General features: G+C 40.7%; 1 protein-coding gene across 1 annotated transcript in view; it reads left to right on the top strand.

The window, feature by feature from the left end:
- Positions 1 to 16,948, top strand: part of dok6 (docking protein 6) — a 73,852-nt gene that overhangs the window by 17,494 nt on the left and 39,410 nt on the right. The window contains exons 2-3 of the mRNA XM_017452659.3: positions 7,797 to 7,904; positions 15,047 to 15,161. Coding sequence (XP_017308148.1) covers positions 7,797 to 7,904; positions 15,047 to 15,161 — 223 coding nt within the window. The remainder of the gene's footprint in view (positions 1 to 7,796; positions 7,905 to 15,046; positions 15,162 to 16,948) is intronic.

Here is a 16,948-nt window from a genome sequence, read left to right as displayed (position 1 = left end):
ACCGCATGATTTTTATCTTCGCTTCGCTGTATCATTTTATGCTGTAATCCTACATTTTGCACAGTATTATATGACGGAACGTCTTTTGCTGTCATTTGCATGATTGTTCTGTCAAGCCTCTTTGGGGCATTTGGTGTCCAATGAGTGGTTTTGTCAGAAACGTGGTGGAGAATTTGTCACTGTCGTAGCCATAAGGTGTTCTTTGGCTTGAACCCTGTTCACAATTTGACCGATAGAAAATGCTGACTATCAATCATTGAGCTAAAATTTTGGTGGAATAAGTGCAAATAATTTTTCTTTCTTTTTGAGTGCTGTGCATCTCATAATTAAATGAAAATGCATGCCTGTTTTCACAGATGGGGCTGCACACATCAGTGGCAACCTGACTCAGTCACATGACAGATACAGATTAAATACCTAGACCCATGATCAGTCAAAAATATTTGCATTACCAATGCATTTTAAGGATTATGCTGAACATTTATGTCGTTTCCAAACTAAACAAGTCACGAATAATTTGTCAAAGTACCATGCGATCTCTGCAGGCTTTCACTTCTGATATATGATGTGAACGAGGTGACAGAATGCAGATGGAATGCATTTGTATAGTGTAAATATCTACCATTCTCTAATTGCAAATGTCTCTAGATTTGTTAGGTCTTGAGATTTGCAAATGCTGCCACTTATTTAAATGAGAAAAGCAGAAACTGTGGTCTTGAACACTCTATGATCACCCGCTTCATTAGCACCTCCTAGTGATATTTGTTGCCTAAAATAGCGCCCCATTTATAAATATGGTTTTCCTAAAGAGTGACATTATTGGTGCTTTATCAGCATGATTTCAGCAGATACTCATAATGTCATGGAATGTTAATGGTAAATGGTCTGCACTTAATATAGTGCTTTTTAACCTTAGCGGTTCTATAAAGCGCTTTACAGTGTTCACCCATTCACACACACATACACACTCACACCAATGGCAGCAGACCAGACATGTGAGGTGCTAGCCTGGCATCGGGAGCAACGTGGGGTTCAGTATTTTGCCCAAGGTCACTTGGGCATATGGGCCGACAATCGAACCGCCAACCCTACGATTATTGGACAACCCACATTACCACCTGAGCCCCAGTCGCCCCAGCTGATGTTAATATCAGCTGATATTATAGACCAACCAGAAAACATGCTGTGCTCCAGCATCTTAACGGTGTATAATCTTTAAATCTTGCACAGTATTGTCGCGCTTGGCTCAGACTTTTAAAAAACCATCCGTTTAATAAACCGTCATCCATGGGCTCATCACCAAGTCCATAAATCCAACAGTAACGTCAGGAGAAAAAGTTACTGCCATACTGACACACACACACACACACACACACACACACACACACACACACACACACACACAGGTATCCAGTCTTTGTCTTTCTTTCATATATGCACATGATGAGAACTTGTTTCTTCACTGAACGATTAGAGAAATGACACAAACACCAAGAAATACATTAAGTAAGAAGTCAAAAGTCAGTCATGGGGCTCTCAAAAATGCTAGCTTGTATCCCAAGTACATTATCTGTAAATGATGCTGTGCCATCCAACTCTCTGCAAAAATCCACCCAAATATTCATCCATAGAGGAAAAAATAATAGAATCTTTGTTGTCTTAATATCCAGTAGGTTGTATCTCTTGTTCTAACACTTAACCCTCAGTGAAATATGGGACGCAGGTGGAATATTTTCCTACACTGCACAATTACAGTGCTTCCTCACATAGCATTGTTCTTCTTAATTCACTACACCAGCTTGGTAAACAAATTAATCTCGCTGGTGCATCTGAATGGTGATGAAGAGCAGCGGAAAGCACAATGCATCACGCAAATGAGTATTGGCTGTCAGCATTAGGAAATGGAGAATGTGTTTGAATATTCATCCTAAAAGGCACTACGGTTAGAGCGAGTTTCTTTTTCAAAGGCGCTTTACAGCAAATCGAAGCTGTTCACAAAACCATTTTCCTGATCTGTTGCTGTAAATAATCAACGTGACAGCATTTATAATATCGACGCGCAGTAGTCACTACGGATTCAGGGGTTTCACAATATCAACATCTTTGACTTTAATTCCGATATCAAGTGTGGTCCTTTTAATAAGATATCGTCTCCATAGTAATGACTAATACACTGGGACATGTATGGGGGACAATCTACGTAATATATGCTTAGTAATTAAAAGGTGTTATTTAGCAAAGAATACATGTGATGATACTGTATGGTGAATAGGGATGGGTGGTATGTTATCGTTTGCGATATACCGGTAGACATTCCCCCCACAATAAGAATTAGTCTTCCCGCGATAATAACGTTAAAGCCTAGTTGATGATGTAGTTCTGTGTGCGACGGTCTGCGTCGGGTTCGCGGTTCACGTGCAGGGCGAAACAGGTACGGCGGAAGGCGGACGTGAAGCCGAGGAGGAGTTTATCGCTACACAAGGAGCTACGTCTACAATCTGGAACTGGTTTCTGAGGACCTCAAGACTGCATCCAGCGGTCACTTGTAGTCAAAAACAGTGGTGAACGGTACTGTATTTATATCGTCACTGATAGCGGTATCGCAATAAATACCTGAAAATATCGTGATCTAGTTTTAAGTCCATATCACCCATCCCTAATGGTGCAGTTTTCCATAAGGAGACGTTTTGTTTAATATTTATGGAAGGAGTCTCCAGTGTCAGAGCCAGTACATTTTCTGCCGTGGAAGTCTTCAGGACAGAGCGTTTTTTTTCTTATTTATCGTAATCATTGCCACATTACTGTAGTATAAGAGGAATAAAACACTTTGGGCTGTGCTGTTATTAGAAAATATGACACTTCAGGGTGGTAACTGCTATTGTTAATGATTTTCCTATAAGTAACATATAGGCAATTTGTTTCTTCCCTTTGGTCCTTAGTTAACACACCGAAGTCATGGAACAGCCAGAATTCACTTGTTAAATAAATAAATAAAGTCATTTTAATCATAACCTCGTTCATTACGTCACAGTGCATCCGGAAAGTATTCACAGCGCTTCACTTTTCTCATGTACGTCTGCTTTTTTTTCTTTTTCTTTTTAACAAATTTGCAAAGATTTCAAGCAAACGTCCTTCACGTTGTCATTACGGGGTATTGTTTTGTAGAATTCTGAGGAGAATAATGAATCCGTTTTGGAATAAGGCCGTAACGTGACAAAATGTGGGAGAAGTGAAGCGCTGCGGATACCTTCCGGATGCACGGTATGTTCTGATGCATATCAGGACTCTATCAGGAATTCTGCGCATTCTCATGAATTCCATGTATTCTTCCTAAAAAAAAGCACAAAATCATAGCATGGGCGTCATCACGGTTATAGATATAGCCCCATACTGTACGACCCCAAGCTGCACCATTGTAAAACTAAAAATAGCACCTCTCAAGCAGTGAGACGAGACACGGGGAGGCGGGAGATATATGCGTTCTGTACGCGGTGCGCATGTTCCATTAAATAGCGTTCATCTATAAATCGAGGTTATTATGTTGAGTGTGTTTAAAATAAATCAGTTTCGAACGGCAACATTTTATGACGCATGTTTAAAATGATGTCCCTAAAACTGAAACCATTTATTTCTGATGACTGTAATGAATACAGGCTTTTATAAATCACTACACAGGAAAAAAAACAAACAAAACAAAACAGTTTGACATGAACTAGAAATGTTAGACCTCCTATTGACCAAGCTACGGAATTCTCAAATCTGATTGGTCAAAATATGTTGATTCACTTTCTATAACAGCAACTTTGATAACAGCACCAGCTACAATGTTTATATTAAAGCGCTCATTCTAATATCTTATCATTTCTATAATCCTACTTAAACAGGGACTTGGGAGCGGAATAAAGCGTAAAACATTGTAAATGTTATGGTGAAATGTTCCGTGATCAGAGGTTTATGTTTCAGTAATGAGTCTCCAGTGTCAATACTTACATAACACCAAGACGTAAAGTTGTGAGTTGAAGTAATCCGTCACAGGGAAGTCTTCAGGATGGAGGACAAGCTGCATTTTATTTGTCTCGTTAGCTTTTTTTTTTGAGGCTTTTGAGGTAACTCAAACGCATGGTAACTGTTAAGAGTTGTTATGATGTAAGTAATAACAGGAACTAAGTCACTATAAATGGAGAAAAATTGATGGTGTCATTCTTTAAATAAAATAAAATGAAATGTATCATTGGAAAATTTGATGAGGTTTAAGAGGCATAAAACACTTTGTACACGCTTTATAGGAAAATAATGAACTTTGGGGTTTGAACGGAAGCCGTTACGTTCATGCGCTTATCCGGGAATCTACCACGGTACAAGTCGCTAGAGTTTACACAGAATGTGTAAAAACAGAATGTGTAATGTTTGGCGGAAAACCAAAAAAACACTGAGTGAGCGACAGTTCTGTGGGTGGGAACATTTCGGGTTTCACCTCAAGGTTTGATGTGCTGTGCACGCTGTCCTGAGACGCTTTTCTGCTCGCCGCAGTCCTAACGAGTGCCAATTTAAGTTACTATAGACTTCCTGTAAGCTCAGACTAGTCTGGTCATTCTCCTCTGATCTCTTTCATCCTGCAGATGCTCCACTCACAGATGTTTTTAGTTTTCTGCACATTCCGTCTAAACTCTACAGACTGTTGTGTGTGAAAATCCAAGGAGATCAACGGTTTCTGAAATCCTCAAGCCGGCCCATCTGGCACCAACAACCGTGCCACAGTTAAAGTCACAGAGATCACACTTTTCCCCCCATTCTGATGTTTGATGTGAACATTAACTGAAGTTCTTGACCTGTATCTGCATGATTGTGTGCGTTGTCCTGCTGCCACATGTATATATACTCACTATACGAATGGCTTTATGAGCGACAGTCAAAGGTACATGCGTCACAGAGTTGTGATCACTCGATCATGGTTAAATTATTATTGTATATCTGTTATTCTTATATTTGCGGCAGAGAGAGAGAGAGAGAGAGAGAGAGAGAGAGAACGGTATATGAGATGAATTGGAGTGAAAATGGCTTCCATCCAACTACCCTGTTTTCCTGCATCCTCTCTAATGCATCATAAACTGCTTTAGTCCGAACCGCTGCCAGTTTTTAACATATGACATTTTATTATGTGAATAAATCAGAGATGTTAAACAGATGTGAACGGTCCTGCTTTGACCTCATTAGTTAATTATGATGCTGTTGGATTATTGATTTGGCCCAAAGAGTGTAGACAGAATGAAACACACGACAGCAGGGGTGTGATGATATATCTGTATGATTATATACCATGATAAGAAGATGAGGAATTCATTTATTGTTGTTTACAAATGATACAGTGCGCGCCGCTGATATTGGCACCCTTGGTAAATATGAGCAAAGAAGGCTGTGAAAAATTGTCTTATTGTTTAACCTTCTGATCTTTTGTTAAAATTTTATTATTTTTTTAAAAATCACTAAAATACACTTAAATATTTTTTTGTACACCTGGGTGACCAGGAACAGGAAATTGTTCAACCATGACTTCCTGTTTCACAAGGGTATAAATATGATGTAACACAGTCCAAATTCACTTAGTCAGTCGTAACAATGGGTAAGAGCGAGGAATATAGCTGTGATGTGCGGCAAAAGGTTGTTGAGCTTCACACAATGGGAAGTGTCTATAAGAAAATAGCACAAGCATTGAAAACGCCCATTTCCACCATCAGGGCAATAATTAAGACGTTCCAGTCAACTGGAAATGTTATGAATCGACCTGGGATTGGACGTGTGTCTATATCGTCTCGACGCACTGTGAAGAGGACGGTCCGAGTGGATAAAACATCTCCAAGGATCACAGCTGGAGAACTGCAGAAGTTAGTCGCGTCTTGGGGTCAGAAAGTCTCCAACACTACAATCCGAAGACACCGACATCACCACGAGCTGTTTGGAAGGGTTTGAAGAAAAAAGCCTCTACTCTCATCCACACACAAACGCGAGCGTCTTCAGTTTGCCGACACTACTGGAACTTACTGGGTGGATATGAGTCAGGTGGTAGAGCGGGTTGTCCACTAATAATAGAGTTGGTTCGATTCCCAGCCCACATGACTCCACATGCCGAAGTGTCCTTGGGCAAGAACCCCAAATTGCTCCCGATGGCAAGTTAGCACCGTGCATGTCAGCTCTGCTACCATTGCTGTGTGAGTGTGTGTGAATGGATGAATGAGACACAGTGCAAAGCGATTTGGAACCGCTAAGGTTAAAAAATCGCTATATAAGTGCAGACCATTTACCAACTTCAAGTGGGATCGGGTTCTGCGGTCAGATGATACCAGAATAGAGCTTTTTGGTAATAAACACAGAGGTGGTTTTGGCACACAGAGAGGTAGCCGTATGGAAAAGTACCTCATGGTCACGGTTAAATATGGAGGTGGATCTTTAATGTTTTGGGCTGTTTTTCTGACAGAGGACCTGGACATTTTGTTAGGATACATGGCATCATGGACTCCATCAAATATCAACAGATATTAAATGAAAACCTGACTGCCTCTGACAGAAAGCTTCAAACGGGCCGTGGTTGGATCTTCCAGCAGGACAACGATCCAAAACATACATCAGAATCAACACAGAAATGGTTTACTGACCACAAAATCAAGGTCCTGCCAGACGTGATCGAGAACTTGCAGATGCCTTGGTGGAAGAGTGAGGGAACATCTCACAGCAAGACCTGACCAATCTGGTGCAGTCCATGAGGACGAGATGCACTGGAATACTTAAAGCAGCTGGATAACACCAGATACTGACTGTTACTTTTAATATTGACACCCCCCCCCCCCCCCCCCCCCCCCGCTTTGTTCAGGGACTCATTATTCCATTTCTGGCTGAGTATATATTTAACAAAGATATTTTTGGCTAAACCTGTGTCTTGTTTGCAATTGTTTGATACATTATTTTAAGAGCAGAGTATTTTTGTGCATTTTTTTTTTTATTTATTTTTTTAACAAAAGACCAAAAGGTTAAACAATTTTTTTTCACAGCCTTCTTTGCTCATATTTACCAAGGGTGCCAATATTAGCGGAGGGCGCTGTACTCTTATGCGAATTCGTCATATTGTTCCAGCCATTGTATACTAATACATTTACGTCTTGGTGTGTTAGTGTGTATAAACAACTTTCCCAGACACAATCTGTTGTAAATTGACCTTGAAGTGACATCAGAGCGCTTGATCTCTGAAAACCTCCAGCACCGCTACGGGGAATCTGGAGTTGGAGAGTCTCTTTAATCAATATGTGAGAAATGAAAAAAAGGATGAACTGTGATTGAGACATTGCAGTGCAGGAGACAAATCGATAAAGAGGATTAAACTCACACAGCATTTAGATTTTTCACTAACAGTAGTTGATGCAATTCAGTAGCATTGTTGTATACGCATTTTTTTTATTTTTTTTTTATCAACTTTAATGATACCTCGTAAAGCAGCAATAAAAGCGTAGCATGTGCGCTTCTCAGAGACGGCAATCCCATAATGCTATTCAACAGACGTGAGCTCCATTTAAAAATACTCAGCCCTTTAGTGTGGAAAATAAGGAAATAGCAAACAAATGAATTCAGACATCTATGAGACAATTTTATTAGGTTATAAGAATCATTGTTGCCAAATTCAAATAATAATTCTGACTCTAACAAACTGTGATATAGGTATAAAATTAAGTAAAAAAAAAAACAAACTTAATTCTGGTCTAAAACTAGATATTTTTCCCTCCCATAATTCTATTCGATGTTCCTGACAGGTCTTCAGGCGATGTTGGCTCGTGTTCAAAAAAGCGTCAAGTAAAGGGCCTCGACGATTAGAGAAATATCCTGATGAGAAAGCTGCCTACTTTCGAAGTTTTCATAAGGTAAGAAATTGTACCGTACGTCTTGCTTTTGAGTTGTCTTTTTTTGCTCATTAATGAGGCACTTATTCATTTTTCCAAAGGAGTTCATGGTTTGGTACATAATACTGCTTATTATGCCATTAAGAAACATTTACATAAATGAAAATAGTCACAATATTAGTTTATTCTCGAGCATGTTCATGATTCATAGGTGATAAACATGCTGAGCACTTTAGAATAATGCTGCTGCCCTTTCTTATTTACCTGGTCAGCAGTAATTATGAAGATTATGAAGTGTTCAGGTCTATATGTCTGTCTCTATCTAGTTATCTATGCATCCCTGTACTGAACCATTCATCTCTCTATTCTTTCCAACAATCGATCTGTTTGTCCATCTGATATTTGTCCATCTATCTACTGAATCCCTCCGTCTATCAGTTCCTCCATCCATCCATCCGTGTCTGTCTGTCTGTCCATCCAAGTACCCATTCATCCAAACATTTGTCCATCCATCTGTCTATACACAGTACATCCATCCATCCATCCACCCGTCATCTATCCGTAATGCAGCCATCCTTTCATTCGTCCATTTATCTATCTGTCTATCCATCCTTCAGTCCATAAATCCATCCATCCATTCTCTGTAATGCAGCCTCCTGAACTATGTATCGCAGAGCTTTCCGAGCGAGTAAATACCACTGGTTCTTGGGTGAAACTTATATTTTAACGTTTGATCAGTAAAAGCTTTTTAATCAAGACTCTGAACAAAGTTTGGCCTTAAAATCACCTAAAATAGAGAAGGTGATAAATCGGTTGCATGATCCAACCGTAGTTAGTGGAAAAACAAGGACTTGGAAAACTAATGCAATAATAATTCACACTCGAGAGAAAAAAGAAGAAAAAATTGTAATGAATAAGACTCTGGTGAGACTTTCTAGCCTCTCCTGTGGGCCTGTAAGTTATAAATATGACATTTCCACACTGTAATTTTATTTTATTTTTCCTTCACCGTACTAGAATGGCTCCTCCTGGAGGCATTCTATCAAGCTGCAGGCTTTATAACTGGGAATTACCTCACTTTTATTGTTGAGGAAAATGAAGAGAATAATCAAGAAAAAGAAACAGGGAGTCTGATGCTTAATAAAAAGCAAGGTTGGAAGGGGAAAAATAGAAGTAATGTGCGGAATAGCAGATTCGACTCAGACGTAAGCAGCATCTTTGGGGCTGGGGTTTTGACATTTATCTTTTAAAAAAAAATAAATAAACATTGATTTCATTTTGTTTGATCAATTATAAAATAATTGGACTGCCAACAAGCACAAAATGTTACATACATACAACTAACCCCCTCCCCCCGTTGATGAAGACACGGGGGGGGGGGGGGGGGGCAACACAAATCATTTAACAGTCAGAATGAAAATTTGACGAGGGACCACTTCCTGGTGCGCTGGGATGCAAGAGGAGACGAATGCAGGGACGAACAAGAGAAGAGCGATTGCAGTTGTAATCAATAGAACATGACGGATCAGCAGTACACAATAGAGGAGGAAGGAAGTCCAGAACCATGCAGGATTCACAGTGTGTCAGCGAGATTAGACTACAAGCCCATGACAGATTCTCAATTGCTAGTAACAGTGATGTAGATGACAAAAGGGAAGTATTTTTCCTTCTTGAGTTATAATTAAACTGCAGAAACAGATCTGTAAGGGTGTTTTGTCACTGCAAAAGTTTGTTCAGAGATTTTGCCCAGTTGAGCTTTGAGGGATCATTTTTCAGCAATCATTTTTGAAAGGTCCAACTGAGAAAGTGCCTAATGAGACAGACACAGTTGCCTGAGGTGGTTTAACGACAAGCAAAACTCCGAGTGCAACAAAATGTCAAGGTAGAAACATGGTGGAGTTTGAGAGGGACAAGAAAACACATGCTCAGTGATGCTGCAAGACTTTGCAAACTCCTAGACCCAAGCAGAAAATGTTTAAACACTTTATACCTTTGTGCACTGCTGAGAATGCAGCTGTGAAGGAAACATATTCTGTAGAGAGAACATGTCAGATATAAGGCACATCAGCTTTATGAGATGATTTGTTTTCCACTTTATTTACTGTGTGGATTCTCTCTAGACTGTTCCATTTATATTCATCTGGTTTACAATGGCCTTGTACGTCTCGGTGTTGTCAAACTTTTCCTGTTTGAAAACGGTGTATATGTCTCAAATTTTGTCCTCGTGAGTAGTGTGATGACTCACACTGAGGAAACTGACATTGAGGAAACTCTGGCCAACCATCCATCCATCCATCCATCCATACACCTGTCCATCCATCCATCCATACACCTGTCCATCCATCCATCCATCCATACACCTGTCCATCCATCCATCCATCCATACACCTGTCCATCCATCCATCCATCCTTACACCTGTCCATCCATCCATCCATCCATACACCTGTCCATCCATCCATCCATCCATACACCTGTCCATCCATCCATCCATCCTTACACCTGTCCATCCATCCATCCATCCATCCTTACACCTGTCCATCCATCCATCCATCCATCCATACACCTGTCCATCCATCCATCCATCCTTACACCTGTCCATCCATAAATCCATCCTTACACCTGTCCATCCATCCATCCATCCATACACCTGTCCATCCATCCATCCATCCTTACACCTGTATATTCATCCATCCATCAATCCATCCATCCATCCATCTGTACAGCCATCCATCCATCCACCTGTCCATCCATCCATCCATCCTTACACCTGTACATTCATCCATCCATCAATCCATCCATCCATCCATCTGTACAGCCATCCATCCATCCATCCATCAATCCATCCATCTGTCCATCAATCCATCCACCTGTCCTTCTGTCCATCCACCCGTACATCAATCCATCCATCCATCCATCTGTACAGCCATCCATCCATACACCTGTCCATCCATCCATCCATTTATCCTTACACCTGTACATTCATCCATCCATCAATCCATCCATCCATCCATCTGTACAGCCATCCATCCATCCATCCATCCATCAATCCATCCATCTGTCCATCAATCCATCCACCTGTCCTTCTGTCCATCCACCCGTACATCAATCCATCCATCCATCCATCTGTACAGCCATCCATCCATCTATCCTTACACCTGTCCATCCATCCATCCATACACCTGTCCATCCATCCATCCATCTATCCTTACACCTGTCCATCCATCCATCCATCCATCTGTTCATCTGTCCATCCAACCATCCATCCATCCTTCCATCTGTCCATCCATCCATCCATCCATCCATCCACTTTTCATCCAGCCATCCACCTGTACATCCCAACCATCCACCCATCCATCCACCCACCTGTCCATCAATCCATCCTCCTGTCCATCCAGCCATCCACCTGTACATCCAGCCATCCATCCAACCATCCATCCATCCTTCTATCTGTCCATCCATCCATCCATCCATCCATCCATACTTCTACTTGTCCATCCATTCATCCATCCATCCATCCATCTACCTGTCTGGCCATCCATCCATCCATCCATCCATCCATCCAGTATCCTTATCTCACATTAAGTTGTAGTGTGAGTACTGTGTTCACTGTGTAAAACTTCCATCCATCTATGCATCCCTACATCCATACCCCCAATCCATCCATCTATCCATCCAAACAGTATCTAGGTCTCAAATCTTTTATTCATGAACACACATGAGTAGTGTGCTCACACTCAGAAACTCAGCCAGAGATCTGGCTAACCACCCATCTATCCATCCATCCATCCATCCATCCCTACCTCAGTCCATTCATCCATCCATCCATCCATCCATCCATCCATCCAAACAATATTTATGTCTCAAATCTTTCACTTGTAGCATGAGTAGTGTGTAGGAGACACAGCAAGAGATCTGTCCATCCACCCATCCATCCATCCATCCATCCATCTGTTTATGCACACATCTATCCCCACCTCCATCCACCCTTCAATTTTCCCATTATGGAACTGCGTGGTAATCCGTCATTTCCATTTAGCTTAAAACATAAGGGTTCAATTCAACCCTACAAAACATTTAGTTACTGGATAACCAAGTACATCAAGGATAATAAGAGTATAATGCATTGTACGCCCAAAAGTTTGTTGCGTAATGTAAATGTAATGCTATATATTGAATTAAGTTGAATTAACATTCACTTGGTATAACCAGTCCTGACTGCAATTAAACGGACATGGTGATTGATTGAGTTTGAGTTATCGCCCTCTGTTCTGGTCTGGCATTTGGATGCTACAAGAAGAATCAAGAGGTTTAGAAACTCATTTATTCCTCTGGCCATAAAAGCACTTTGCTCTCTATCAAAGTGATCGATGTGATGGCATTGGGGCTTGTGTGATATAGTGGCATCACTTGATAATGCAGTCAGACTTTCTTATTTTAGACACCGTCATGTTGTGTCTGTGATTCTGTTGTTTTTTTTTATATATTTTTTTTTTATAAACAAATACTAAATCACCAGTTTATTTAAAACAGGATCATTCTTTGGGCTTTTCTATTTAAATGTAAAAAGTGCACTGTGGTATTGTCGTCATAAAAAAAAACAAACAAAAAAAACCAGACATACCGTTATCCAGAACCTTTTTTTTTTTTTTTTTCAAGTTTATCTTTAAACATGCCATTTTTAAAACTGCAGTTGAATTTTATACGCAGTAATAAAAGGTTAGACGGTTATTGCAGTATGAAAATCTCATACCGGAACATGACATGTAAAGTATATATTATACTGTGTTATATTATAGATGTGCACATTCTCCGAAACTGTGATTTTTCTTTTGATTTGCCAGAGTGTGAGCTGTGCCGTCTGCTGTGAGTGTGACTAATATAAGCACACACACACGATTTTACACCCCCAAAGTCCCCAGTTGGCAGGAAATCCAACATCTGCTGTCAAAATGTTTCTGTAGAGCAGAGTTTGGGGGAAATGCAGCTGAACTTCTGTTTTTAGATATTTCGTTCTTTTTTTTTTTTTTTTTTTTTTTAGAGCGAGAGAGAGAGAGAGAAGTTGGAGATTTTATCACACTCAGAGTAAAGTGCATAGGGCTTTTTCGGTCCCTGAGGTAGTTGTTACACGGCATATGAAACAAAAACATTTATTATTTTCTACACTTTTATGCTGTAGCTGTCAGGTCTGAGGCAGCAGTGAAGTGACTCTTCTGTAAATACAACTCTTTTTACTTTAGCGTTTAATATATTTTCCTGACTGATGGACATGATTGTGATAATGTTTCTTAGTTTAATCAGGGATAAGATTAAAACCGCTGAGGGGTGACGTGAATAACATTTATTGTCCGAGTACGACGGCACCTGTTAAGGGGTGGGATATATCGGGCAGCAAGGGAACAGTCAGTCCATGTGTTGGAAGCAGGAAAATGGGCAAGCGTAAGGATCTGAGCGACTTTGACAAGGGACAAATCGTTATGGTTAGACGACTGGGTCAGAGCATGTGCAAAAGAGCAGGTCTCGTGCGTGTGCGTCGCTTACCTGGGGAAGAGATGGCACCGGAATGCATTATGGGAAGAAGGCAAGCCAGAGGAAACGGTGTGATGCTCTGGACAATGTTCTGCTGGGAAACCTTCAGCCCTGGCATTCATGTTGATGTTACTTTAACATGTAGCACCGATCTAAACATTGTTGCAGACCAAGTACACCCCATCATGCCAACGGTATTCCCTAATGGCAGTGGCCTCTTTCAGCTGTGGCTCAGGTGGTAGAACGGGTTGTACACTAATCGTAGGATTGGCGGTTCAATTTCCAGCCCACAAACGCCGAAGTCTCCTTGGGAAAGACTAGCAAGCTAGCACACTGCATGGCATCTCATTGGTGCAGCCATTGGTGTGTGTGTGTGTGTGAATGAGAAATAGTGTAAACCTTTTATTGTAGAACCGCTAAGGTTTTTTTAAAAAAATAAATAAATAAATAAATAAAAGCGCTATATAAGTGCAGACCAATTACCATTTACTATAATCCGCCCTGCCACACTGCAAAAATCGTTCAGGAATGGTTCGAAGAGTTGACTCGGCCTCCAAATTCCCCAGATCTCAATCCGATCGAGTATACGTTGGATGTGCTGGACAAACAAGTCCAATCCATGCTGGCTCCACCTCGCATCTTACAGGAGCTAAAGGATCTTCTGCGTAACGTCTTGGTGCCAGATACCCACATGTCTTGCCTTGATGGGTCAGAGCTACACAATATCGGGCGGGTGGTTTTAACGTTCTGGCTGATCAGTGTAAGTTTGCGTGCATTATCAAGATCGAACATCAGATAATATTAAAACATTTTATTCAGCGGATATTTTTTATTTTTTTTCTCCACAAATCCATTATTTAAACCTGTTTGAGAAATCCTCTATGAACACTGATTTTCTAAGATGGTTGTATATACTGTATATTTCCTTCAAGCGCTAACACAACAGAATATTTCTCCTCCCCACCGGCAGAGGTTCCCTTTTCCTGTATATTCCTGTACCATTTTCACAGCTTCCCGTTTGCTCACTGTATAAGCACTGCAATTCCCACTCGTCCACATTGCGAAGTCTTGCCTCCAGGCTCAGAGCCATATTTCTAGTCATCGTCTGTTTTGTATCTTGACCCTCGCCTTGTTTTTCAGCTGCTCTCTTGGATTTGCTGTTCGTGAGTCCGTTGTTTGCGTTTTGACCTTGAGCCTGATTAACAACTGTGAATCTGCATGGTGGTCTTGGTTATTGTTATTAAAACCTCCAGCACACAGGGCCTCGATCTTCTCCTTAGTCATCAGTGTTGCACTACAACAGTGTTATGTAAGGAATAAAACACGATGGGGGACGGTTTTATAGGAAGATAATCAACGACGGGTTTATCCGATCGCAGCCTAAAGTCCACAGTCGCATCGAGACATATACGTGAAATTTCCTTTCCATCGCGTCACACTGGATTAACGGTTAGAATATATAATGTGCCGCCGATTTACACAGCAGCGTTCTTGTATCTGCAGCAGACGAGCTGCACAGTCTTTCCAGTCGGTGCGAGCTTTTTTTCATCCACATATCATGATGTTTACCTTGTCGTTGTCTTTTGTTTCTTCTTTTATTCATTTCATTAATGAGTTTTGTCGTTTATTTGCGTAGATAACCGAGCTGCACAACATCAAGAACATTACCAGAATGCCTCGGGAGACAAAGAAACATGCTGTGACAATTATCTTCAGCGATGAGACGTCGAAGACATTCGCCTGTGATTCAGGTAAACGATCTCTCCATCCTCGCAAACGTATCGCGCATTACCGCTATAGTAAACAGACAGAGAGAGAGAGAGAGAGAGAGAGAGAGAGAGAGAGAGAGTGTATCTAAGGCACGAAAGCGCATTATTATGCACAGAAGGTAAACAAATCAAGTTTATCTAATAAGTAAGTCAGTGTAAAGCCAATTGAGCCGGTGTTTACAATATGAAAAAACAATAGTTGAATACATCAAAGCACATAATACACTAAACTACTTGATGCAGTAAAAGTCTAAATCAGCCGTCATGACATGACATGAATAAAATCAGCCTGGAAAGATTTTTATTTTATTTTTTTTCTCACTTGAACGGAAGAACATCTGATTTGAAAAAAAAAAAAATCGATTCGCTTCCAGTGACGACCAAACTCGCATCCACCTCCTCCAATTTCACATTACGGCAAGTTCAGCTCTCTCTTTATTTTTCCTTATTTGCTCTCCAATTTGGTCACCTGCCAGCTCCCTCCCACCAGCCAGCTTTCCACTATCATTTGATAGCTACCAACCAGGGAGGGTGAACGCTAAAACACGCTTCCTCCGAGACACACGAAGCCAGCCCGATACATACTTTCAAACTGCTCCTCCTGCTGCTCCACAGGGCAGCGTAACAGCAGGAACGTGCTATCTGCCCTCTTCCACGTACACGACAGCTCACAGATATCTGTGATTGGTTAAAGTCGTTGTGATTGACAGGGAGGAGAGCACACAGTAACAGGATCTTTCCTACCCAGAAAGCATGGCTAGTTTTTCTCTCCTGGACTTATATTGAAAGTTTATTTCAATCAGGGGTTCTTGAACTTTTCGTAGCTAGGAACTCCTTGAACTGTAAAATAAATTCCATGGACATTTAAGTGTGTACAGCAATATTTTCTCTCTTTATTTAGAGCCATAGAACTTTTTATTCCTGAACTTTCCATCAAGAGAATGCATTAGGTCTGAGTCGACGTCATTTATAGGTCTGCTAGTTTTTGAGTTATTAAGGTTCGGATTAAACCTGTTCAGTTCAGATGATAAGTCAATAATAAGTATGATAACTTGTATGTATACTTATGTGTTGTGTTTTCAACCACTAACCAAATTTCCATCACGGACCCCTCGGATGTGCTTCAGAGATCCCTTGGAGCCCCCGAGCTAATAGAAATAGCCAAGCAGTGGCCAGAGTCGCTCAAACTGCTTATTATTACCATTTTGCTATGGCAAAAACCTTTTCCGGGCTCCTCAAACAGTAAACTAGCTGGCTGGCTAAGCGTAGCCGTCCGTTGAACTTTTTCACCAGAAACGCGACACCAAGATCACGTCTGATTTGTCCAAAATCCAGTGTGAGTGATGAAGTATTTCATTATGAAATGTTTTAATACACATGATCGTTATCATTCCACTAAAGGAAGTAGGGTGAAAAAAAGCAATAGATGAGAGAAAGCTTTCAGAAGCCTGGAGAAGAACGTCTTACGCCCCTCGTCTAAATACACATGTCCCTTTTTCCCCGTGTCATTCCACTTTATTACACCTAACTTCATTTATGGACTTTAATGTTGTGAATTCTTGAGTTAATACTGATGTCTGGTGAAAATTTCACGTGAACAGCCTCATAGGAAATATATTTACTGCAAAAAACCCTTGGCGCGTCCCGATACTTATTCCCCCCCGCTGTATTTCAATAGTAAAATGAAGGTTATTCATTGGTGAATAGATGCATCCATTCACCTTAAAGCATATTATTCAGTAATGCGTATCATTTATTCGGGGAAACAA

Source organism: Ictalurus punctatus, chromosome 23 (assembly GCF_001660625.3).
Source record: "Ictalurus punctatus breed USDA103 chromosome 23, Coco_2.0, whole genome shotgun sequence".
Classification (NCBI taxonomy): domain Eukaryota; kingdom Metazoa; phylum Chordata; class Actinopteri; order Siluriformes; family Ictaluridae; genus Ictalurus; species Ictalurus punctatus.
The sequence above is the reverse complement of the archived record's forward strand: the minus strand, read 5'-3'. Positions and strand labels throughout refer to the sequence as shown.